The sequence below is a fragment of the Macrosteles quadrilineatus genome, unplaced genomic scaffold, assembly GCF_028750875.1.
Source record: "Macrosteles quadrilineatus isolate MER2022 unplaced genomic scaffold, UCM_ALF_1.0 Scaffold_20__1_contigs__length_2534061, whole genome shotgun sequence".
In the NCBI taxonomy this organism is placed as follows: Eukaryota; Metazoa; Arthropoda; class Insecta; order Hemiptera; family Cicadellidae; genus Macrosteles; species Macrosteles quadrilineatus.
Genome location: NW_026542613.1, coordinates 2,220,451 through 2,248,438, shown reverse-complemented (window position 1 = coordinate 2,248,438; position 27,988 = coordinate 2,220,451). Strand labels below are relative to the sequence as shown.

The 27,988-nt window shown below is 35.6% G+C and overlaps 1 protein-coding gene across 1 annotated transcript; it reads right to left on the bottom strand.

The window, feature by feature from the left end:
* Positions 1-180: 180 nt before the first annotated feature.
* LOC129005357 (protein phosphatase PTC7 homolog) lies at positions 181-27,318 on the bottom strand. Its single transcript, XM_054434218.1, has 6 exons — positions 26,921-27,318; positions 12,980-13,159; positions 10,958-11,156; positions 5,247-5,340; positions 4,449-4,611; positions 181-684 (listed from the first exon to the last, which is right to left on the bottom strand). Exons 1-6 carry the CDS (start codon positions 27,147-27,149, stop codon positions 635-637), a joined length of 915 nt encoding a protein of 304 aa, XP_054290193.1. The 5' UTR covers positions 27,150-27,318; the 3' UTR covers positions 181-634.
* Between the last annotated feature and the right edge of the window lie 670 nt (positions 27,319-27,988).

The window sequence follows — 27,988 nt, the reverse complement described above, 5'->3', positions numbered from 1 at the left end:
ATACATTACATATTTTTATTCAGAGGATGAAGGAAACTATATGCTTACCACACCAAACATGGGGAAAAACCAAGTTCTATAAACAGTGCAAAAATATAATACCTTTCTGAACAGGTACTGAAGGAGTCCTGTATAACATAACCTGAAGCATGTTTATTGGGTTAAATAATGCTCTTGAAAGAAATTGAATAAATTTATTGATGACCGGTGACTAGCACTAGCACCGACTATCCATCTCGCGACTACTCAGTTCTGTTGTTTTAAAATTGCAAATCCGTAACAATTTACAATTCTCACACAAAACACCTAAAAGTAAAATAATCACATCCTATCACATATCAGCCATTACTGAACCTAGGTGTTCCATCTTGTTGACTACAAATTAAACAACAGCAAGTTAGTTCTTAACTAAATTAAGAATCGCTTTTTTAAAGCAAAAGGAACAATATCATTGCGAGACAGAAATAAATTACAATGAAAAATTTTAACCGCATCGGACTTGTACAACGATTTCATCTTAAACCTATTTGATTTTTCGAGGACTCGTAGAAATGAAATGTCTTACAAAAAAATAATTTACAGAAAATGAGATGAAAAAATGGAGCTATATTTACAATGAAGTGTTGTCTTGGGGCTAGCCTACTACTGTTGCTAGTAATACAGTGATGTCATCCGGCTTGCCACCTGAAAACACAAGAGTTAATATTAGGCTAGAAAAACAGTTATACAGTAGAACTTCGATAACAAGACCCTCAAAGACAAGTCACCCTTGATAACAAGGGTCATTTGAAAATCCCCTCTAAATTGTTTTACCCCTAATCACATATTATTGCAAGCCTCGATAAGAAGTCAACCTTGATAACAAGTCATATTTTTAATACCCCCCCCCCTACCCTGCCCTACCCTACCTATGCTAATACCTATGAGTCTTGTTATCAACGTTCAACTGTATAGGTAATATGGGTCGCCGGAATTGTACCCCTCTGGAATTGTACCCCCCACCGATTGTCGACGTCATTTTGACGTCACGCCTAGGGGGATACAATTCCACCCCGTACACTTTGATTTTAACAAAACCTAATCTATTTAATGTGAGCAATTGATCAGTGAACCGGATGATTATATTACAAATGAAAAAGAGCAGAAGATGTACGTCCCGGATTTGTACCCCCCTGGAATTGTACCCCCAATCAGATAACCAAATGTGTACGGGGTGGAATTGTACCCCCTCTTGGACAGGTAGCATGGATAGTGTACAGGCTGGAATTGTACCCCCCCCCCCCCCCTAATAAACATCTTCAAACGTCTTTCAATAAACGTAAGTGGTATCAGTAAAATTAAATAGTAGTGAATGCCTTCTAAAGTGACAATATTTATGTTGGATCAATTTTTAAGCATATAAGTAACACAATTCCATTTGAATTCTCTCTTCAATTCCTAAAACATAAACGAGTTTCACCTATACAGTATTGGCTTTGGAAATCAGACGTAACTTAGCAATGTGATAAGATAAAATCATACTCGTGTGATTCACCTATGATTTCCGACCTAAATATTGTTTTGACTTTACGTGGTAATCACAATAGAGAAGCTCCTAAACATAATATTCAAAACTAGGGCGCCGATGGTGATTAAACATTTTTTTTACTAAAGGAATAAAGCTTTTAGTTCAAGATTTGACAGACTACAAAGGCCTACATTGTATTTAAACTTATTTGATTTTTAGTTGAGTTCGATTTCAGTTTGAATTCAACATCACATATTATTAAGGTATTACAATCAAGTCCATTATAATTTCAGTGCATGAAGAGGTCTGAGTCAAATGGTTGGGGGTAAAATTCCAGGGGGGGGACAATTCCACCCCGTACATGCCGTTTTGGTCTAGAAAATGAGACGTCATCGTGACGTCACTAACCAGCAGGGGAGGGGGTACAATTCCGCCACCCCAGTAATATTATATTCTTTCTTTATATTATATTGTTCAACACGTTCTCTACAGGGTGTCTAGTTTATTTCCATTACAAAATTCAAGACTAATTCCAGACTTTTCAAGACTAATTCCAGATTTTTCAAGACTAGTTTTTTCAACAATTAGTGGGTGTTGATACCAAAATGTACCGATTCTCGATTCTTGACACCGATACCAATTTTTATAGAGCTTAACCAAATTTTCTAAATAATACTACACATACCCCTGTCTTTGTCATAAAGTAGTATTATGATAATGTCATGTTTTCAAGTAAAGAAATAATGCAGCAATAAAAAATTCTAACTAGCAAATCTGGTTTTTTTTTATCATGAAATCTTCCGCGTACCGTACGTTTAGACATCATCATTGATTGCAGCGGTTACAGAAACGTGATCGTCGTCGTCCGCGATCACGGCAAAATCATGAACATTTCCCGCGGCCTTGTAGACATCAATGACATCATCGTCGTCTCCCATTGTCACGGAAACGTCATCGTCGTCTCCCACGGTCACGGAAACGTCATCGTCGTCCCCCGCGGTCACGGAAACGTCATCGTCATCTCCCGCGATCGCGACAAAATCATGGACATTTCCCAAGGCCGAGCAGATATCATCGTCGTCTCCCGCGGTCACGGAAACGTTATCGTCCGCGATCGCGGCAAAATCATGAACATTTCCCACGGCTGTTTAGACATCACCGTCATCTCCCGCGGTCATGGAAACGTTATCGTCGTCGTCCGCGATCACGGCAAAATCATGAACAGTTCCCGCGGCCGTGTAGACATCATCGTCGTCTCCCGCGGTCACGGAAACGTCATCGTCGTCGTCCGCGATCGCGACAAAATCATGAAAATTCCCGACTTTGAAATCAAATTTAAGACTAAATCCCGACTTTTCAAGACCATTTTGAAATTCAATACTAATTCCTGACTTTCCCGATTTTCCCGACTACTAGACACCCTGTCTCTACCACAATAGTACTAAATTTTTCATTCATTTTAAACAGCGCCACAAATATGCGATGGCTGGTCACATTAAAACGTCGCATATTTGCGTAGGTGTACCAATAATAACATTGGTAAAAGCTTATACCGGGTGTCCCGTAATAGTCCCCCTGGTTAATTTTTGAACAACTCCATATATTCAAATACACGTACCTCATGCCTGAAAACTACATGGGAATTTTAAATTTTAGACACAAGTCAAGTGCAACGCCTTAGCCAACTGAGCTAACATGCCACCGTCGCCCGAACGGGTTGGTTGTCACTATAAAAACCGACGACACTACCGGGCGTAAGTTAGATTCAATGTCCTACTTGAGGGTCAGTGGGTTAGCAGCACTATCTTGCAGCGAATGCGGTTACGAGCTACACTGATGGTCATTGTAAATAGGTTAGGGAAAAACTTCAAAAAACGAGTAAAAACTTAAGTTTAAAAAATTAGGGAATTAATCTGACATTAATTTGTTCGCTACCCATCGGTGCATATGCGCCAGTAGGGCAATCAAAATAGACCGACTCTAATATTGAACGTCACTGATAGACTGGATATAGTAAATTGGTCAGTAGCTTAGACCGGGAATAAAAACCTGTCATAATCAATTGATATGCAATATTAATGCTTCCACTGTTACTTCTCCTAAATTTCCAGTTTTGAGAAATTTTAAAACTGCGCATATGTTAGCCGTTGGTCTATAGCAGAAATGTATAATGCAAATTTACCATAGACTGATTGTCCTATATTTCCACCGTAAACCCAATTCCGAAAAAACCAACTTAAACACAACTGCTGAGAACCAACATACTCACAGTATAACTCAACTTCACTGAGAAACACGTGGTACAGCTATGATCCAAATAAGCACATGGGAGCAAATACAATAAAAACAAACAAAGCTATACCAACTGTATGGTGTTGTACTGAATATACCAATAGTCAAATCCAGAGACCAAGCGTCCCATATACCTGTCATATATCCCCAAAGACGGATATAAAATAACAAGGTATAAAGTGGACTGATACGACCTGGGACGTGACGTAGGAAATCAGCCGGGGACACTGGCGCACATGTGGGACGTCGGTCTGTGGTAAAGCTGTTGTGGGGCATAGGTGGGACAATTTGGTCTATATTTATGTAATTTTTTAACATGTCAGTAGTGAACGTGTTAAGGAAATAATTATGAGAAAATTCAAACGGGAAAATGTAATGCAGGATTGCTGTAGCAGGGGCAGGGGTATTTTTTGATCTGGAACCTTAGAACAGTCCAGTGCAACAGAAAAAAGGGACATTTGAGATTTATTAAATGTACAGTAAATAATTACGTGAATAAACACACTACTGACAATCCAGTGGTTATATAATATGTAGATATTATTTCAGTTTAATGGCAATCATATTGTTGTAATTTTACTATACGACAAGGCACTCATTAGCTGTTACAGCAAGCCTAGTACCTAAGTTGACAAAGTAGCAAACATACCTATAGCGTATATTCCATTGGCCATTGCAGACTTGGCGAATGGTGATAGAAACTTGTCGTCGAACGCTAAGTTGCGAGCCATCCACGCGATGGAGTTGGCCACCTTCTGTATCTTGACTGGGTCTCGCTCTCCCTGTAGCCTACATAGCTCACTGACCAAAACCTGGGCAAATTGAATGTCTTGTTATGTATATACATCTCAGACTGACCCATCTTGATTACCAATAATAAAATAATAAATCTTTATTGGTAGCCTAGATACAATGAAAAAATAATTTCATTTTTATGGTATAGCCTCTGGATCACTGATTTTTACAAAAGGTTTAAATTACCTGTATCCGTCAAGTGATCCTGGTTTGTAGTTAGTTGACTACAGCTGTTTTGTGTTGTTATAAACACATCTTCAGGTCAAACGTTGAATGATTTATTCCATGGAATGGTCATCATAAGTTTTAAGTTCACAAAAAATAACACATACATGTACATGAAACATTAAACATTAATTCGCCAAAACACAAATACGAAAAATGTGTAATGGACATCGGACACTTACGGCGCCGGTAGAAGGTAGGTCATAACAAGGTAATTTGAATAAATTTAGTTATATATTACTGAAACTTAACAAAGAGATGAGCATTAGTTATGGCTACCAGTGTTGGAGGTTGTGCATTAGGCAGTGGTTGATAAATGATAATTATCTGTTCAGAAAAACTATTTAGCTCAGTCGTTATCAGAAAACCACTGAATTATTTTCAACCCATTCCCGATTGCCTATGTGAAAGCTTTTTGAAGGCTTACCTGGTCTGGTAGATTGTCAAATACTCCGTCTGTGGCGACCAGAATAACATCTCCATCTTCCACTGGGAAATTCGATGTGTCTGCTGCCTCTGGCCTATAACACATGTGTTTTTAAATAGATTTTTTTAAATAAAATTATGTTTTAATCTGTTAGCCCAAGGTTGGCTGAACAATTATAGGATAGTTTATCTCCAGCATTTCACTATGTCAATAGACAAATTCGGTCAACATAATCTTTATGGTTATGCGTTTCTATCGAATAAGACATCCTTATAATCGTCCTAACATCGTAGTAGACCAACATGTAGGAAAGGGTATATGGAAAGTCTTCCACACGAGGCCACTGGTTGCCCGCCACAAATTAAAAACATCGATATAAATGAGGGCCTTTAGTCGTGCGCCACTGTAGTTGACGTCAGGACACAGTGGCCGAGCAGTGTCTCCTCGCGGAACTGCTAGCCGGCAACCGCAGAGCGGGGCGGTGAATTAAATGGGAGCCTTTAGACAAAGCCACTAGAGGCTGCCACCGTGGAAGCGCGAGCTTCAAATGTTATGTGTCTCAGCCTGAAACCCATAAAATTTGAACTCAGCTCATACGTGGAGACAAATGCACTTGTGCTAGTTGTAGAGTGGTTTCCTTGTGGAACTGTTTATTTTTTGTTTAAATTGTGCACAAAAAAGAAGAACAGAATTAGGGATTAGGGCAAATATTAAAAGACAAAATTAATACTGAGGATCTAATTTGCGAGATTGAAAATTTCCCGGAAATTTAAATAACTTAGTAACGCGAGAAGGAGATGTTTGTTGTTCATCAGCATTTTATCAACTAGTTCTACGGAGCCTATTGGTGGAGTGGCCTGTCAGTTGTCTGTAACATCAACTGCGGTTGACCGGCCGGTAACTGATGGCGGCCACTAGTGGCATTCACCAGTGACCTCATGTGAAAGGGCCCTTAATGGAGGTAATTTTTTTAAAATTATAATTTGTCTTAACTGTTTCTAAATTTGGATCAAAAACCTAAAATACCGGTAAGTAAATAAAGATATTAAAATTAGTTGAAACTTTAATTTCCATCATACAACCTACAAGGCTACAATGCATGATTTATTAATACAATTAATTGATCTATTACTGTATTAAATATTCATGACTTGTATTTTCTCTTAATCTTCCATAAAGTTATGCGAATTTAAATAAAACAAATTTGTAATCGGTAAAGAGTAAGCTGTAAAAAAAAATTTTAAACCGAGAAACAAGATAAATATGGTGAACAAAGCTGCAGGATAAAAACTTTCTTTCCTCTCTTATTTTGTAGTTGGCAATAATACAAAAGTTATGATCCATATGCTACACAGCTGGCTGACCGTCTAGCATTCAATTTGATTTTCCACCGTGATCTTTATGAGGCAGGCAAAAGGATTTTTATAGACACTAGGTTGTTATGTCAAATTGTTGAATAAAAAATGAAATAGGTAGGCCAAAAACTTAATGTAATACTCTAACAACAATATTGCATATTGATTTTGCCACCCTTGTATCATGATGCCCTTACCAAAGGGATACACGATACACATACTGGTAAATCCAGCCAGCCCTGCTGACAATGTGGTTTTAACCTGGAGTCATAATACTGACAACAGCGGATACTACTTAAATAACAATATTGCATATTGATTTTGCCACCCTTGTATCATGATGCCCTTACCAAAGGGATACACGATACACATACTGGTAAATCCAGCCAGCCCTGCTGACAATGTGGTTTTAACCTGGAGTCATAATACTGACAACAGCGGATACTACTTAAATTTAATTATTTTAAACATACTTTAAATCCCCTAACATCACAATCTGTTGGTTTTAAACTTAGAAATAGTTGATCCCAATTAATCTATAAGTATAAAAGAGGATGTTTGTATATTTGGCAGTGATAAACTCAGACACCGCTGAACCGATTGCCACGATACTTGGTACATACGTGTAGAATTTCATAGAATAGGTTTATACACCATCAATTTCGTGATCCGTCCAATCGGCTCCGCCCCAGTGGCTCTGGAGTTTCCCATGTTAACCTTATGAGAAATGGAATTAATGAATCTTAACAGCTGTTTCAATTAAACAAGTTGGTTCTGTTCTATGATGTTCAATAGCATTAAAGTTACAAGGATTACCAACAGGGTGCAGCACTATTATTTCTTTTACATTTATGACAACCGCTAATTTGCAACCAAAAGGTGAGTGAGCATAGCGAACGAACTTCAACCTGGAGGCGAGTTAGCGTAGTGAACGAGCTCCAACCTAAAGGTGAGTGAGCGTAGCAAACGAGCTCCAACCTAAAGGTGAGTGAGCGTAGCGAACGAACATCAACCAGGACGTGATTGAGCCGAATAGAAAGACCAAAAATATTGTCTACCCACTAGCATTAATGTAAGAGCAATAATAAAGAATCGGTTATCCTTTGTACTATATGTGTTTCATTAGTTGTCGTACGTATTTTAATTTAGTTATAAGCACTTCATATACAATAAGACAATTAAACGTTACGGTACTTAAATTATAAATAGTCAAAGGCAAGACAACGTCTGCCGGGTTCAGCTAGTGTTACTATAAACTATTGATATTAAATTATTAATGGTAATATTTTCATTAAAATTAAATAATACATTTCAATATCACAAAATTGTAATTCTAAACAATTACAAAGAAGTATTAAGGGTTCATTCCCTTCAGTGTATCTATGCATTTAGTATGTATTCGTAAATGTATTCAGTGTATTTCTCTCGATACTGAATTTTGCTATTCTTGTTCAATAAATAACTCATCCTAATCAGTTTATTTTGCCTTTGAACAAAACAATAAAGTTACTTCCTAGTTGCCCAATACACTGATAGCAGAGCCAATCGGAATGTGTGGGTGTGGTGCTACTATGGACCCGCCGGTGATAACAGTGTGCTCCGTTAGGTGTACAAAGTCCAGTGCCAATGAAATTTTACTTTGGTTGATTTGTGTTTATTGATTACGTACGACTAAGCCAAATACCAATCCGACGATATGTGAGGCACTAAAGATAGGGAAACACTAAATTTTGATCAAAGCAAAGCTCTAGGCCAGGCTTTGACTTTTAGAAAAAAAAAGGATTCAAGCAGCTATCCTCTTTATTCTACAAGGGAATATTTACGATATTTCTTTCTTCTACGATATATTCTTTTTACGGAATATTACGAATAAGATCGGAAGCTTATTCAAATAGAGTAAACCTGATCTGTACCAAAAATTAAATATTAAAACTGATAATGGAGGTTTATTTTAGTGCTCTGTGAATACGAATAATGAAGGACATGGAATAATTTCATGCAAAGGGTTAGTTTTAAGGTAAGACAGAAGTAATGGAGTATGTGTATCATAAAAATCTCACTGTCGTCATATTAATACAGTGGAACCTCGATAAGAAGACCCTCAATAACAAATGGCCCTTGATAACAAGTGTAATTTTCTAATAACCTCGATTTTATATTGCCCTTATATGCATGCATGTTATTGCAAACCTCATTAAGGAATCAACCTTTTAAACAAGTCATATTTGATCATCCCCATGAGGTCTTCTTATCAAGGTTCTACTGTATAAATAAAATGAATAAACAGAAAAAAACCCCACCAATTACATATTTAATAACATGTTTTGTTGGTCACAGATTTAGGATTGAATAATCAAGGAACTAGTATACTCTACTTGGGCATAGACAAAGTTGAAACAACCTTTAAATAGTTCCCAATATTTACACGAATTAGGGCTGACAAGGAATGCAATATTTACAAGCTTTTTACGTGGAAATCCCTCCTACTTTAGTTGGGCCCAAGAATATTCATTTGCCTGACGTACAGTTAAATCTCTACACTAGGGGCCACGAGAGTCTGCAGTTGGAGGCAGCCAATAGAAAAACTGGAATAGCGCGACGTTGCAACATCGCCCGTTCACTAATTTTTTACTCTAATTAAAATGTACTAAACAATATTTTCAAATCAGCTGGTATTATTAGATGTGGCAATACCGCGTCGTCCTCATTGGCTCCTTCGAAGTCAAGTGGTAAATAGGCTCCTCCCTCAACTGCAGACTCGCAAGGACCGTACTGTAAAATCCTGCTGTGCTCTCAAATCTGTGAAAGTGTTGGTGAAAAGTTATCGTCAAGCATACAGGTGTGCAACTTGTTCTGTTTTTTGAGCCAATCTACTCCTAGCCTAAAAGCGAGCACTAGCCCGAAAATTTGGTGGAGCCCAGTTTTTTTTCTTGCAATATTATTAGATTAGCACAAAGTTTCCATGGGGTTGGCGCGATAGAAAATTCACACTATCTCCAATACTGTTGATGTTTACAATTTTACTTTTATTGTATTGTGTCCATTTTTTTAATAACCATTGGGTCAATAAGTGCTCGCTAGGGCTCAAATGAAAGCTAATTAAATTATCTTTCATTTACTCCTGTATATATTTTCTCATGGATTAGTATTTTTAACATAATGGCTCAAAATTATTGACCATGACAAAACTTTTTAATTTTTTAAAAAATTTCTATGATTTTTAAGGTATTGTATATTCACTAATATAGACGTACTGGAGTCATTAACGTCTCAAAATGTAGCAAATTTTATCCAGCCTAAGAAATAATAAGGCGACACTTTCTGTCAGAGGCATACTTTTAGGAGATATTTAGCAAAAAGTGAAAAAAGTGTACAATTTATACGGTTTTTTGGCTACTACGCCGGTAGCACAGGTCTTTGGAATCTGCAAACTTGGTTTCTTACTTGTGGTATAGGTCCTAACAACATACTAAAAAACCAGAACTACATGACCTTTTGCATGCAAGCCCGCTTTTTAATGTTTAATTTGACTGGACTAATAATGATTTTCCTACGACCTAAGATGTTTAAAATTTAGCTGAGATTCCAGGAACAAAATGACTTGTCTATGATCAAGGGAGGTGTTCAAAATTTCAATGTGACAACAGAAAACTGATATTGACGTGGCCACGACCGTGAGAGATGACTCAAATTTTGTTGTGATCACGGGAAACATAATGTGTCCTTGACCAAGAAAAAGATGTTATTGGTTTTGTTGTTATCGCTATAATATACTCATATGTTTCTCCCTATATCCCACATTGTCCGGCTCGTTCATTAATCCAACACTACTGAGACATGGGACTTTGTTAGTACCAAGTAACTGAAGTTTGAATGTAATTACCTTAAAAAGGTTAAAATACCTGCTATCAAGCAATCCATTTAATTGCAGTTGCAACTAGTTTCGACTCCTATGTGGAGTCATCATCAGGCGGTACAAGGACTTCTTCTTTCTTCATATGAAGAGCGTCATATTTAACACGTAAAAATAAATAAACATTTACACACGACACAAAACACGTTACGGGCACAAAACATTTACTGATCAGTTACGACAACAGACGACGCTAACCCGACGGAGTTTAAGCAGTCTGGACGACGTGTTTTGTGTCGTGTGTAAATGTTTATTTATTTTTACGTGTTAAATATGATGCTCTTCATATGAAGAAAGAAGAAGTCCTTGTACCGCCTGATGATGACTCCACATAGGAGTCGAAACTAGTTGCAACTGCAATTAAATGGATTGTTTGATAGCAGGTATTTAAACCTTTTTAATATTATTTGGCAATCAGGAGGCTACATCCACAATGTAATTACCTGTCGGAGAGAACAGAACCAGTGTGGCCGGGCGGAGGCAGACTCAGCTGGAAGGGAGTGTTGAAGTAGTGTTGTTGTTCTTCACTGCGGTGAACCACCTCTCCGTGTCTAACTATCACAAATCCACTGTCGCCGATGTTGGCTGTGTAGATAGTGCTGGTCGCTCTGTTGAGCACCATCACACACGCTGTACTGCTGCCTACAACACAGAGGGTTATGTTAATCAGTGTATTAGTGTAAGTCCCACCTTCACAGTCTAGGACGCTACGATCTAGCCCAGAGCTAGGCCTAGAGGGTTGCTGCATTATCACTTAGATAAAATCCATTGGCGGGATTACAACTCGTGACCACAGGGACTGAAGTCACTCTACCACTAGACCAGCTCGCTCCTCTACATTATTCAGTAGTGTTGTAATTAGATGTATATGAGACTGAAACGCATGCAGGTGTGTATTGTAAAGTGAACATGACTGAAAAACTAATGTAGAATGAATGAGATTATAGCTTTATTACTGACTGAGATCAGCTGATTTAGGCAGTACCTTAAATAATTACAGGATATTTTATTGCTCTGGATACAGTAGAATAATTTTGAAACTTGTGCAACTCTCTTGGTGCTTGTAATGGTCAGAGCAGAAGCTAATACAACCGTATCAAAACAAATTCAAGATTATGCTGCCTCTCAAAGTTTGATTATTGGAAATATTTTATGTTAAGGGATTTTGAGACCGGGAATAATATTTTATCACAATATGATCATTCAAATGAGTATGAGAGATCATAAAACCGCCATTAAAAACAAGTCAATACCCATAGTAATACTTTAATGACCACTTTGACTACATAAAATTTAATTTTCTTGATCACACAACAACCTGTGTGGTCACAGCTATATAGCAATTACCAGGTTAAGTAAAGGATGAGGCAAGGCTACACTAGTGTCCACTATACACACAAAGTTAGTATGCAGAATTCATAATACACACAATTCTATAAACATTTCAGTTAAGAATTTGATTTTAAAAAACATGACATCGTTGTTGTTGGTTTTATTTACAGCATCAAAATAAGCAAGTAACAAAATATTCACTTATCTTAGAAGCGGTAACAAATTTAATTAATTGTGACACCAGAAGTCAATAAATTGTAGACCTACTCACTTCTAGACGCTTTGCTTTTGTTCTCCACTTTACCAGATTACAATTACATCTACCTGACAGGAACAACCACTTTTCCATGACAATAACGGGACAGAAATAATATGACAATTGGTTTTACAAACATAAAAAAAGTCTAAACAGTTTGTAGTAAGCCTAACCTATGAAATATTATTTAAACTATAACATGACAATTTTTAGATACCAGTAGTCATGTCAGGCACGCATTAACATAACACAGCAAACGCGGGACTGAGCAGTTAGTGCCAATTAGTGAGGTTTGAACTGCTGTCATGGACAACTGGACGAGTGATAAGTCTGTTCTGGTTAGTGATTACGCCACAACTGGTTCTTGCTTTCAACTTTCATTGTTAGGATTCAGTACATTTTGACTACTTAATAAACGTTAATAGGCTGGATGGAATTTAGATCCTTATTTCCTCTCCCGCCAACCTCTTTAAATGAACATGTCGATAAACAGCATCAAAATAATGAATTATTTACTACTCATGCCAATGTAAAAGGGAATGTTTAAAATATACACAACCTTTTTAAGTCCCTAACCCATTTCTGCAATAACCTTAATTCATTGCAATTAGAGCCATAAACTTCATTAATGTGGCGATAAATGTGTGCATCAGATATGTTTATAGCGGTCAAAAACATAACACTGACGTTATCATGCATGCGGCGGGAAATTCAATAATTTTAAAAACTTTCTAGTCACAAAAAGCATACACATCACCTACAGAGCTGCAACAATGGCGCGATTCTGTTCACAAATGATGGAAGTAAGGAGTGAGCAGCCCTTACTTTACTAGTTTCAGACCATATGACCCAATATCTAGATAGAATATTCACTCACCCAATATGGGCTGCTTGTTCTCTAACAGCTCGTAGTAGCTGCGCGCGAGTAGACTAGCAGGTTCTGTCGTGCTAAAACGCCCCGTGGACACAAGGCGATCACACGTCCTCATCAGGAAACTAGAGAACTCACCGGGGTCAATGCCGTATCTCCTCCAACCACCAACACCGTCTGCCACACCTGAAAAACGCAACAAGTTGGTTAGTATCATCATAGAAGCTTTATGTACTTAAAATATAACTCTTTCGGAAATATAATACCCGGTCAAAAAGACCAGGTGTGAATCTTGTTTTCAATTCAGTGTGACCTTTGCCAGGTTCAAGTACCGTACTTGAAACCAAGTACTTTGCATGACAATTACAATACAAATTTTAAAAGGTTTTACCTGGAGGTAATACGTTCTGTCGAAGCTGTTGAAAAGGTTTTGAGGAGTTTTGTGCCTAATTGTTATTGTCATTATATTGGTTAAATATTATCAAAAGGCTTTCCTGAGGTTAGTTCTCTAAAACAGGGGAGTTTCATATTCTTTTCCATGTAATAAATAATAAACAGCTTAGAGTGGGCCTTGAATTGACCGATCATAGCATTGTCACTACATGCACAAAAGCCATTTTGGTAACTGGCAGGATATGAACTGGGACCTCAATAACAAAAGTTTTGCGGTTTAAATATTGAACCAGTTACGTTTCACTGTCAAACTTGTTATAGCCAACATAAATTTGCCTAATTCTTGCCTAAAACCTTTCAAAGTTCACGAAAAGTCACCACAAAAATGCCTTATCTACTTTATGAAAGAAACATGTTCGCTAGCACTAATACTAACCTAACTATAGAAAAAGCATCAGTTCCGCTAAAATTTAAGAACAATAATATTTTGAGCTTGTGTTTAAATTATTCATTTTTGAGTATTACCATTGACTATTGGATACAGAAGTATTAATAGGTGTATTAATAGTCAAAGGTATTACTTAAACTAGTAAAAAGATAGTGAGGCAACTTGGAAACATATCCTAACAATTGTAACTTGAGATTGGCCTGACTTAGTTTTTTACGACGATTCACAAGTACTGAATATATAAGAGCAAAGGTCAGATTTGTGAAAAGTGCTATTTACAGTTTTATTATCTCTGACGAGATAGATAAAAAGGTCACTTGGAATTTATACTCACTGATAAAATAAAGGCCACTTTGAATACTGATTGACAGTTCTGAAATTGTTTAGCATTCCTTACGTCTAAGCTGAACGACCAGTGCCATAAAACTGAATAAAAACTGTCTGCTTTTATCAAATTCCCCGTGTAGGGAAAATTAGCTAATTTCTGATACCCTATAGAAGTTATTAAAGTCAGCTGGCCTCATCGTAACACCTAGACCTGGGATCGATTTACTTATTCGTTTTGATGTCTTAGAGGTTAAAAACGGCATCTGTTCAAATTCAAATAGGCCTACCGTAAATTTATATGTATATGCCTGTTAGCACAATAACTCAAGTAAAAATAATTTGATTTTTGAAATTCAGTAGGCTACAAACTTGTTAACATAGGCCTACATTCATTTGAACAAATTTGCAAACCAGCCTGATTGGATTATAAAAACAGGGTTTATGTGAGGTTTGATAAGGTGAAAATCATCCTATATCATGGGTAAGCGGTGGGAGTAACTATAATAATTTTGTAGGGAAAACCCCAAAAAGTTATTACAGCGAATTATTTAAGGACCATAACACATTAATTTTATTCAAAAACGTTTTTTTCCAAAATCTGATTTTTTATTATACGATTTTTTTATGGGAGAAATAAAATAGTTATAAAATATCTTTTGAGCCGTAATTTTTACGGAAATGGGATTTGTACGGTTTTGTTCAGAATCTAAAGGACTATAAATCTACATTTTTATAAAAATCTTTTCGGCTATTTTATAGAAAATCAGATTTTTCCGTTATTTTATGGGTTTTTATACGAAAATCCCCATTAAAAATATAAAAAATTAAAAAAAAGACACCTGGAGATACCATGAATTAGTACCTTTATAGGCCAACCAAATTTCATCAAAATTGGATGACAGATGTGGGTGTAGCTCTGCACACATACACAGACATAACTTCGAAAACCACTTTTATGGGTTCAGGGGGACCCAAAACGGATATATCCACTCAAAACTCAAACTCTAAAAATTTGACTAAAAAAATACTTTCTCTATACTATGTATACGGGGAGAAAGTAAAAGACAAACTTTATTACCCTCCTTGTAGGATCAATCCAAAGTATTTCAAGTGAATATTTTTGTGAAAATCCAACCAGGTATATTTAAATTTGCTTAGTCTGCAGGTTTCCTGTGGCAGGGGTACGGTATTGTTTGCTTATGAAAATTATATGACTGAATCGTACAAAACCAAATCACGTAAGATTTTATAGTAAAGAATTTTTTCAACACAGAAAAAATACAGATTTTATAAAGTAACCTAACAAACTCATATTCCAATGGTTTTGAAAGAATGTACGGTAGGAAAACGTTTTCTAAGAACAATCAATGATTGTGCTTACTCTAATAAGCAAAACCAAGGACACTGGATAGTAAACATGTAATCTACCAGAAGCCATAAACTTAACCATGACTAGCAACTTTGAACTGACTTGTCTCTTAATCTGGCAGACAAATCAAAATCCACTAGTTCTGGAATGATTATCATTTAGCTTGGATCAAATCATCCACTGGAAAACAATGTTAACATTTAAAATAACATAACATAATAAATAAAATAACATTTTAAATCACATAAATATGAAAGATAAATTTAATTTCAATAATTTGTAAACTACATTTTGTATGCTAAATGTAGTAAAAGAATTAGAAAATGATACAATTTATATAATAAAATAATTATTGACTTGAACGGTCAAGTTTCTGCAAGAATGTGAATTTTTGTTAAAAGGTATGTGTAAACGCACCTTACGATAGGTAGATTTTTTGGTTTTTTTCACATAACGGGATTGTAACTTTTTTCACTTGAGTGATAATACAGTTAAACCCCATTTTAACCTGAACCCGTTAAACTGAAAACCCCATAATAAACATAAAAATGAGATGAAAAATTAGCTCCAAGTTAACTGGAATAATTGTTTGCAGTGGCACGAGTAGTTAGTCCTGCTTTGCAAATGGAATGTAATGGAGCAACGTAGATCTCATAACAAGATATAGATAAAGTTCAGAAAACAACTATCGGTTATTTAAGAAATAAATGTTGTGTATACAGTTGTGAATTTTATGATGACAGCGAAAAATAACATAAAAATCTACTGTTGAGGTTCTTTTTGAATATACATATTCTTTTTGAATATGTACATAGCTTTTTGAATACTAACAGAAAAAATATGTTATCCTAAACGGCTTGACCCCCTTTAATTCTGTTAGTTAGGTTTTCCTGTATTACCTAACAATAATTCTCAAGTTGGCTTGTTAAAAAAAATGTTACAGCACTCGTTTGAAATTAACCAAACTAAATGTCCACATCAGCTTTTCATCAAGATATATTTAGTGTTTGCCACTCCTTCTTACTTAAGAGGGTTAAAGTTCCCAATAATATGCTAATGTTTGCTGCCTAAGGCAAGACAGTTATTATTGAATTATCAGCTGTGCCCGATCATTATGTGAGTTGTTGAGAAACCTGTTACCAGCTGACCTATTCTACAAACTATGAGGAGACTACAAACTGCTACAAGATGATGTGGACTCTGGAGTTGTAGTGCTGTAAAGAGCTTTTGGAAATAAAAACCAGAGCTCAGCTGATCCTGTTCATGGCAGAAAAAACTCATGAGTGTTGAAAAGATATTAATTAAACTTGTTTACTCATTATTTTAAATTAAGGTGGATTTTCAATTGGTGTCAAGGGCTAGGAATGAAAAAGTTATGATTGTTTGTGGGAAATCATGACAGAACATGAATACAGTTTCAATAGTTTTAAATATCGGCTGTACCAAAAGTACTAACATAATAGCTGCATGTCAAACTTAAACAAAACCACAAAGTCCCAGTATTACAAATTCTAACAACTCAACTTGCACTTGATTTTGTTTGTTATTAAAATATCAAAAATAACCAACACCTGCATCTTTAAAGGAAAAAATACCTACTCCATATTTGCTACAAAATACTGCATCAAGTTTGTCAAAAGAAGCATCAAATTTTGAACTAAACAAACTGGAAATTTCAAAAATGAATAAAATTGACTTACACAATTGAAACATAGTTGTCCTAGTTTACACGATGTTGTACAGAGGTAAAACAATGTAACGATTGTTGCACAAACAAAGAATGACAGAAACGCCCACCATTGTCACCATTGGTCACGCGATCCATTATAGAGGTTCCCATGTGATATTGTTATGACAGACACCATGTGATTGCCAGAAATACTCTTGGCAGAGGTGAATCACAACTTGTGATGATGCCAAGTGGCAGACGACAGACGTAAACCAACACTACCAGCGTTCCAACCCTGCCTCACTGAAATTTATCTCTCACATGAGGACATAACTGAGCATATTAGCAAATTTTCCAATAGGAATAATTTAAATTCCTGTGTGATTTCCTAAAATAAAATAAATCATATTTAAGTTTTATTTCTTTTTAAATCTATTAAATAGCTTTAAAAGGATTCTTCATAATTATCAAGCAATTATTACAATACAGGAGTATGAGATAGCTTTAAGTATTAACCATTGACAATCACTACGTTGTAGCTGGTTTTTTTTAGTCAAAGTGGACATAGTTGAAGTGAGCTACTGACAGATCGCTTGGCGTAAACTACTAATTTATGTTGAATATGCAGTCTTATTAACCAAGTCTAACTGATAGGGCGACTTATTATAAGTTATTTTAGTAAGCAACAAATAAGATAGAAAATAACGTTTTAAACACTAGCGAACATATGACTGGCTTATTAAACTATGTTATTCAATAAAAAATTGGCAACAGCTGATCCAAGTAGATGGGCTATTTAGTATCCAAAATAATGGTAGGCCTTTTACTGTATTGGCTGGTGTGTCTCTCGGGTAGATTTTGTGGTTTGTAACGGACACCCTGCCTGGTCCCAACCTGACATAACTGGTTTTGAACAATCCCTTTACAACATCACAGATTAGATTGTCAACCATCCCACATTACCCTTGCCAGCTGATATGTGAGAACATTACATAGAGGAAGAATAAACATGCAATAACTGAGCCGAGATCCAAGTTCACAAAATCAAAATCCATAGAAGAAGGAGTAAAAAAAGAGCAACCGATTACATAAAACACACCTGTAATCAACAAATCAAAGTTGGCACCGGCTGTATGTTATGATTTAATAACTCTTGGTTTCAGTTTTTGATCTTTAGGCACTAAACACAAAGACTGGCATTGGTCAAGAATTATGCAATTTACAGTATGTTTCTGCAGATGAACACATAAAAAAAATTTAAGAGTTTTGGGAGGGTTGTGAACTTTAACAATCTGTCGACAAACATGTTTATATTTTTTTAGATTTTGTTTCTAATGTTACAACTTTTTTTCTTACTACATTAAACTCTTACTGTTGTTTCTGTATTATGCTGTATATAACTGTCAATATTTTTTTAATTAATGACGTTAATTATTTAATTTGTCTCTAACAAATAGGTATTTTTATTCATTTATTCAATTTCTCTGAAAACTTAATGGCGGATGGTTAATCTTTCTGATGGCGCTTCTCTGAAGGCATTATAAGCAGATTGTGAATGTCTCTTAAGACTCTAGGGGCAACACAACTTTCTAATTATATAAATCAAATATATAACCAATATGAATTTTTCAACTTTGAAACTGAAAATAACTTTGACATTGAAATACAAAACTAATAAGCTGGTAAATGAAAAAAAAACTAATTGTTTAACTTTCATAGATTGGCAACCAAAGGCATCCGGTTTAAACACATTTGGTGAATAAGGTTTAAATAGACCTGTAAGATTTTTAAATTTCTAAAACTTCGATAGAGTATCATTCGATAGATATAATGCACGAGGAGTTGTTCATGTCCCCACAAAAGCTACAAATATTTATTTCATAATTGATCAAGTTTAGGTAAATGTTTTATTACTTTATAAATGAATTGTTAACTAACAAATTCAAGAGTTGTTTCTGAAGTCAATGAAGCCTCACATTACCAAGCACCACTACAATGATTGTTAGTGGGAGGTTTCAGGAGTTATTTTGGGACTTTTCTATTTTGATTGTACAACACGGCTCCAACAAGCTACGTTGTAACAAGAAGTCGTTGACAATTTGGATTCTCTTTAATAAAATATGTTGCTAACCTGTCATTATATGTATACTATCTAAAAAAGATTTTGTATAAATAATATTTATTAGTTGCAAATTTACTCTAGGCCTAATTAAATTTATAAAAAACTATACATCGCTAACTTGAGATATTATGGTTTATTTAGAATAATACCAAGATAAACTTGTGTAGGTATTGTACAGTAATTCACTGCTAAAGGATTTGCTGATATGTTTAATTGTAGCTATATGTATATTTTATAAAACGAGAATATTATTTAACTGATTGGATTCAAAGTATTATTTTATCTACTACCGGTAGGTGGCTCTAACCGAAATCTCTATAATTGACTTTTAGATACTGAAGTTCCGGTAGACATCACAATGACCCAGCGGTCGCCAATTTTTTACTCAAAAAGTTGACTTAGCCAGTCAGAGTGTTTAGTAATTTACATCAGCGCAATCTGTCAATGGCTCAATATAGGCCTACTTCTGTGTCAGTTTTTATTAAAAACTGGCAACAACTTAAACACAATGGAATGCCTATTAGTCAAAGGTACATCACATAATTCATCCAAGGCCATACCCAATTACAGGTTACTAGTTGTCAATAAAAAGTTGACACAATAATAACTAAGAGTAAAACAAATATTTTCTTATTATTAAATTTATATAACAACCAATGTTCAGTGTGCAAAAGTGACATTAGATAATGGTTTGCCAAGGTCAACTCAGTCAAGTTGATCAACCATTCTTTACAGCTTCTGTTTACCAACACTGTTTCAAGAATAGTTCACTCTGATGTCCTTGAAATTGTTATCTGGACGTGACAGATAAAAATTAATTTCATTACTTGTTACAACTATTTATATACACTGTAAGCTGTAAGTGAATATATAGTTTCAATGTAGGGTTCACAATTTTGAAACTCGTTATCACAGTAAAATAATGTTGGGATAAAGTAGTAGAACAAGTAACCATCAGGATTGTTAGAGGACAGAACCAGACCAAACTGGATGTTTCAATTAGAAGTGTCCACTCACCATTAACTAGGCCTACATACCCATAGCAGCAAACATGCAATCCCTCTAGGTTACAATCAATAGCCTACATTCAATTGATTGAATTAAAAAAAAAAATGCAATTCTGACAGGTAAAGTTATAAACATTTTTTTTTTGTCAAAAGAGAGTTAATAACCAAGTACAGCAGATCCTAGAAGTCACTTGCTTATGACAAAAGGAAATTTTTTTTAGCCCTCCTTATACAAATAGGCAACATTAAATGGATTGTATAAAAAAGGCAGTTCTAGTTTTAGGTACCTAAATAGGCTATGGTTGTATACCTATCAATTTTGTTAGATACCTATATAGATTTTGACAAATAAAATAACAGTTTTAATCGCAAGACAATCTACAGGGTATTCACAGAAAATTTTGTCATTAATTTCCATGACTTTCCAATAACCATTTACCATTGATTTCTATGATTCACAAACTTTACTCAAAAATTATAATATAACATACACACACGAATAATACTACCTAGATACGTTATTTCACAGAAAATATTGAAATATTTATTAACAGATAACAATGCAGTACAACAATGAACTAATATAAACACAAAACTCATGAACTAATACAACTGTAATAAATTCAATTGTCCTATTTGTGAAAACCCCTGAAAACTGCTACAATAGTTGGGGTTACATCCGACTAGAGCATTGAAATGTCCCCTCAAATCCATCCATCATTGGGGATTTCCATGCCATGACTTTCAATGACCACATTTTTTTCCATGACTATCCCTGACTTTCCAGAATGTGGACTGGACACCCTGAATCAATACACACAAAATGCATGAATTCATACCCCACCGCTATGTACTGTATAATGTTGAGAGCTTCCATTAAGAAATAAATGAATTTACCGAATATGATCATATTTCCATAAATACCCCTTGCAGCACCAAAACCTGCAGACTGACCAAATTCCCATTTGCCTAGTTGAATTTGTACTTAAAAAATAAATTTTTATCAAAATATAACCTATCTATAACACAAGCAAACTACCACAATTTACTACCGGTATTCTCCATTAAAAATTAGTACCGGTAATTCTAAATTTCAAATTATTTGGATTTTTTTCATAACCAAATTGACCAAAAATGTCAGGATACTTGAATACTTGTCTTCTCCATCGTTGACCGACATGTCGGATAGATTGCGTCATATTTGATCTATTTACATATTTACTAGGGTAACCTAATTTAATAATTAGGCTAGTAATTTGTTTTTTATCCAGACTATGGTTTGGAGAGAAATAGGTAGAGCCTACAAATTCTTTGTTTTGAACGTGAAAAATTAGAAGAACCAATTTTTACCCCATAAAACCCCATTTCCATGGTCTGATCATGCTGGTTCCCAAACTCGTTTAGATAAATGTATAGGTTTACATGTTAGTAGGGTATCAAATTATATAAAAATTGGATGATTTTTGTAGAGTTATTGTGCTAACAGAGAAGCGTCTCAGCCTATATAAGCAGCCTAGGCCTATATATATTTTAGTTGCAAAATGTCTTGTGGCCGAAAACCCAAGTTAATTGTGAATTTAAGGTTAAAGTTACGATTGCAGTTTGAGCGAGTCCAAGTTCTAACACTTGAAGGGCCGAGGGGGAACATGGAGAGCGAATATATGTTTTGGTGTGATGCAAAACAAAAAAATACCCCTACACGAGCTTATGTTTTAAATAAAAACTTACTAACAATTTAAACAGCCATAATAGCTTCATACAATGGCATCCATTTAATAGGTGATTTGAAATAGGTTAGCCACTTGTATTTAATTAAAAAAAAGGATATCTAGGCTATATGTATTGTTTCATGTTGGAAATATAAAATAAATTTTTGCTAAGCTAGAATATAGTAGCCCATTAAAATAAAAATGGGACCACAGTGAGAACAGGGGTTTATGGGCTTTTATGGGCTAAAAATGGGTTTTCCCATTTTTGACCCTAAAAACAAAAAAATTTGCAATTTCTTTCTAAACCATTTTGTTATCTTAAAAAAGAAATAATTTAGTATACTGAAGCACTGTTGTATGCCTAACAGTCACAGAGAAAATTCAAAAAAAGTGTACTACCTACCTAATTTAAAATTCCCATGTTATTCTTATGGAGAAAATTAAAAATGTTGTACGGTAGTTTACTTGTTTATAGATGTACCTATGTTGATAAAATTTGGCGAAATGTTATTTAAATTGGGAATAAATATGACTTATTTATGGAAATACTTTTGTAAAAATCTAATTAGAAAAGTTGAAATTTGCTTAGTCTGTAGGTTTGCTGCAGCGTGGGTATTAAATCCTTTTAACCCTCCGGGTGTCATGTCAAATTTTTGTTAATGTCACGCGATTTTTGTCACTTTTGCGGAGTTTTACATAAAAATTCACAAAAAATTAAAAAATTAAAATACACATATAAAGTAGCATATTTTATAAAAGTAAATAAAACTGGCTATACAAACATGCAATATTTTGTGTCCTTACCTTATATGTTGATAAAATCCAGCATGGGTTCAAATCCGGAAGATCAAAAAAAAAAATTTACTTTTTCATGTTACGAGCTTTGCAAACAAAGTCTGTCACACCACACAGCAAAATCAAAATATACATATTGTTCAAAATTTAATGAGAAAAAAGAATATATACACATATATGGACTTCTATATACAAACTGTCATATGGCGAAGAAAAAACTGATCTATATACATTGCGGAAAACACTAAGTTTCTAGGGATGGGATGTCTTCTTTCTCTTATGAGATGAGCTAGGTCTCCAATAGTGACTTAGTTTATGAAAACATTCTTTGTGCACCCCACAGTTGCACCCAGGACACCAGTATGTTGCTTTCCTGGGGCACACTGCACACATTCTGTTTGACTTATTCGGAATTAATTGTATTTCGTGAGCCGTATCTCCGGAAGGGCCAGGTACTGGTTCCACGTCACTGCCCCGAGCAAGTTCTTCGACAATGTCAATGTAGAAATTTCTCCTGCTCATTGGTTTGTCTGTGTTCATAATGTAGAGGACATATGCGTTGAACAGTGAAATGTCAAGGAAATTATAAAATATCCTCTTCCAATATTTGCTGGTAGGACGGCTACATGAGAGGTGGTACACCGACTTGTCACTAACGTCCACCCCCCCCATGTGCTTATTGTATTTGTCAATAAGGATTGGTTTTATTGCCTGTTGTCCTTTCACACTTCTTATAAGCTTGTCCTCAGCATGACAGGCTGTTGTGAGGGCAAACACAGGTTTACGTTTAGCTTTTTGCCGATAGGAAACTAAAAGTACATCTTTGTGTCGGAAATAGATGCTTTCTTGAACCCCTAAGACGGTAGTTTTCAGAGTCTGGGCCAGGTATTGGGATTTCTTCCAAATAGTCCCACTAAGGTATGTGTTTCTTTCTAATAGATTTAGGGCCAGAGGAACTTTTGTATAGAACTGGTCTGTGAAGAGGTGATGTCCCTTATCGAGCAAACCACTTTTCTCCATCACTTCCATAACAACCTTTTGCACAAAAGGGCCTGGTTTGTCAAGTAGAAAGTCTGTTCCACTGTACATTTCTATATGAATAACGTAGTTTGTTGCTGAATCGCATGTTTCAAACTTCTTTATTCCATATTGCTTATGTTTCTTCTTCGGTAGGTATTGGATGAATGCGCAGCGATTTTTCATGCCGATGAGGCTTTCATCAAGGCACACGTTTTGTCCGGGTTCAAAATGCTTCTTGAAGGCATTATTTAGATGGTCTAATACATACCTGACTTTGAACCAAGGGTCAAAGTCAGGGTGGCCTCTGGGATAACCATTGCTTGATGTCAGTTGTAGGTTAGACATTATGAGAAGGAAGCGGTTACAAGACATGACCTTACTAAAAAAAGGAACGTTTTGTGATTCTTTTGTATCCCAGTAATGTTTTACATTTTTGGTCCTCAAAATCCCCATGTTTATAAAAAGGGAGAACCATTTTTTGATTTCTGAGATGGAGGAGTTCACCCACTTTCTCATCCTAGCTGTAGCCGATAGATTTGGATTTTCATTCAACTTTTTATTTGCATATGCATTGGTACATCTACAAATAATGTTCCATATGGCTTGTGTGAAAAATAGGTAAAAATACTCTATAGGTTTGCTATTTCTAGGAGGTAGATTCTTTGCTCCAGTATTCCTTCTTGTGAATTTGCTTTCAATCTCCTTCTCAGGTTCAGGAGGGTAGACTCTGATCCAAAGCAGGTTTTTTGCCTTAGACTTTTTAGGCCTAGGCCTAGGCCTACTGACATTTGCACCAGTATCATGCGAACTACAACTAGGTTGACTTACACTACTATCTACAATATTTACAGGATCAGGATCATCAGGATCGTCGTCATGTTCTCTATCAGAAGTGTCCAACTCTTCCCAATCTGGAACGTAATCATCACCACTACCACTTGAGAAATCAAGTAATGATTCATTGTCGGATTCATGTTGTCCTAAATCGAAGTCATCTTCAAAATTATCACCTTCACTGTCACTTATTTCACCAGATAAAAGTTCCCTAATGTCACTAGATCGGAGATCTTCTGCCATTTTTATCACTATTACAACTCACAACACAGTTCATCAACAAAGGTACGCCATTTGCAACGCTAGCTGACAGCTGCTGTTTGTAAACGACATATACTAATAAAAATAACGTAAGAAACGGCACTTCCAAATAGTTGTCATGTAGCCTAATGTCCGCAGAACAGTTTGGTATTTAAGTATCAAGCGTCATCGATCGATCGTACGGCTGTATATTGAACGAAACTGACTGCCTGCAAAGCCGCCCGATTTCGGGCGGTTGACACTCGCCCGGTCCGAAAAAGCCGCCCGATTTCAGGCGGTTGACACTTGGAGGGTTAAGTTAGGTTAGATGAAAAGCAAGGTAAAGTTTAGGTTATGATGAAACTTCCTAATTGAACCGACAACAATAACAGTGTAGCCTACTCACAACTAAAATATCTATCTGATAGATAGTTTACATGAATTTGGACTGCGAATTTGAAATGTTTGGACTGCGGTCCAAAAAAGAACCAAACCAGCCTAGGAGACATTGTGAACACTGTGTCTCATTTTGTTAGCCGATCGCGACAAAAACAAAACTAAAGATTCGCCCAGTAAACACATATTCCCTCGTCCAACAAACACATACCCCAACATCCAATAAAAAAACATTCACCTTTGAGAACCCAGTGTGCAACGATAATACCTTTTTGGCAAGAAATAATGTGAGAAAGACGTCCGCCATTACACCATGATATAACATGTTTATTTGTTTATTTTTGTTTATTTGTACATTACAAATCTGATAACATCAAGAAATGGATTCATGTCAAAACTCCATGGAGAAGGTTCTAGGCAAAGAATTCACAACAAGCCAATCAGAATACCCGCACCATGACAACACCACAGACCAATAGCAATACAAGTCACTCTACCACAAAAACTACTAGCTTAGAATAACAAGTGACTTATTGCGCTTTAGTTTTCACCATGTAGCTGTTATGCCTATTGATTGTCCTTCTGTCTCTGCCTCACGTCAGTAGACAACACCACAAACCAATAGCTACGTTTCAACACATCAAGCGACACGGCAGTAGCCACAACAACCAATGTTAAGGTTGGAATTTACTACATTTCTCTAAATAGCCCAAGTTAAATGACTTTACAACATTTTTTAACAACATTTAAGTAAGAATGTGGGCTTAAAAAGGACTCAGACTAACCGATTAATTTCTATAGAAATGCTAACCCATGATTTTATAGGGCTAAATAAACAGGCCGCCGTTTGAATAAGACACGCTATGAGACCCAGAGATAAGTTAGTTGTGCCCCCTTCTGCATAGGGAATTTTTCACTGCCTCGCGACCCCAAAAAAATTAAAACCACTTGTGCCCCTGGGTTTTGCCCTATCGGGCTCAATTACTACAACGGCCCTGCAAATAATCTTCACTGATTCATAGCTAGCGTCCATATTTACATGTAGTCTGTTTAGAGGCAATTTATCAACGTCTTCAACTCAACCAAAGAATATAGGCCTAGCTGGCTGCACTTTACTTTAGGTCCTACACTCATTCGAATGAAAATATCGATAGATACCTATATCGATTAATCGATTGTTCCATTCGATATATCGTTTGGTTAGTTAGGTAAGGTTAACCTAACCTAACTAACCAAACGATATATCGAATGAAACAATCGAACAGACGATATTTTCATTCGAATGGGTGTAGGACCTAAAGTAAAATGCAGCCGCCTAGCCTACTAGATAAACCTCACTAAAATCCAAAACTATAATTCCATAGTCATTAACGATCAATAATTTGCTTTAAGACTGAAGCAAGGTAGGCCAGGCTTTAGCCAAAATTAAATCTAGGTTAATTAGGCCTGAGCTAACAAGGTCAACTATCACCTTAATTATAAAATCTTATTGCATAGGCTCCTTAACATCGATATGTAAGAGCTAAACAGAGTCCATAAACATGACAAGAGATTGAAAGTACACAATGTCTAGTGGTAATAAGCCTGGATGTTAAAGGTATTGTATAAATTGACTTACCAAAAACGTCTGCAGTTTTGCACTTAGAGAAGAACCAAGCATCATCTCCAAATTGTCCTTTTCTAAGCCTAGTTTGTTTAAAGTCTTTTGGAAATCCACTAACTGCTGATAGAATATAAGGTTCACGTTTCGGCTTTACTTTAGCATCAGCACAGTTATTCGAATAATTTGTTATGCTATTCCACAAAGCACGTGATAAAATTCTACCCGTCCAAACAATTGAATGCATATTATTTATAACTAACACCACTTAATCACAGCATTTTCTTGTAAACTTCTAGATTTTAATTCATTCGGTTAGAAACTGAAACCTTTATGGACACAGTTCATTTAATTCTTTTATGAACACTTATAAAATACAAATTATAAAACAACACAACACACTAATCTACAAAATATACAGAACAGACAGTTTCAGTCCAGTGCAGTGACTGACTGTCTGCAGCTTTCAATAAATTAGCATTGACCAATCATCATCGTGCATGGAGTAAGAACCACTTTCTCATAAATCAGCTGAGACGTGTTGCCAACCACGATCGACGAAGTATCTTTAAGAATAAAATATTTATATGTAATAATACAGCAGCATGCCTCAAAATTTAATAAATTTCTTGTTGCTTCATTGAGGGGTTAATGGAATTGGCTTATGCTATGAGGAGATATACGCTAAGAATCACGGCCAATACAAAATTACATTGAGCATTATTTGTGGTCAATAAACGCTTAGGTTTGCTGAACAAAAAAACAATCAATCTATGTAACTTTGTTAGTTAAATATGAATAGAGGGTGAGGGTAGAAGTATGTTTTACCTTTGGTAGAATCTAAAATACCCCCGCCGCAGCAAACCTGCAGACTAAGCGAATTTCCATTTGACTGATTGGATTTACACTGAAATGTCTACTTAAAAATATAACATTTATTCTTGATTTAATTAAATAGAATTAGTTTAACAAGTACTTAGGTTTGCTGCATCAGGGAGGGTAAAACTGTTTTTTTTTTGTAAAATGTGAATAGTTAGTAAGAAATAAAAACATTTTCCAAATTTGATCAAAATATGTTCACAAACA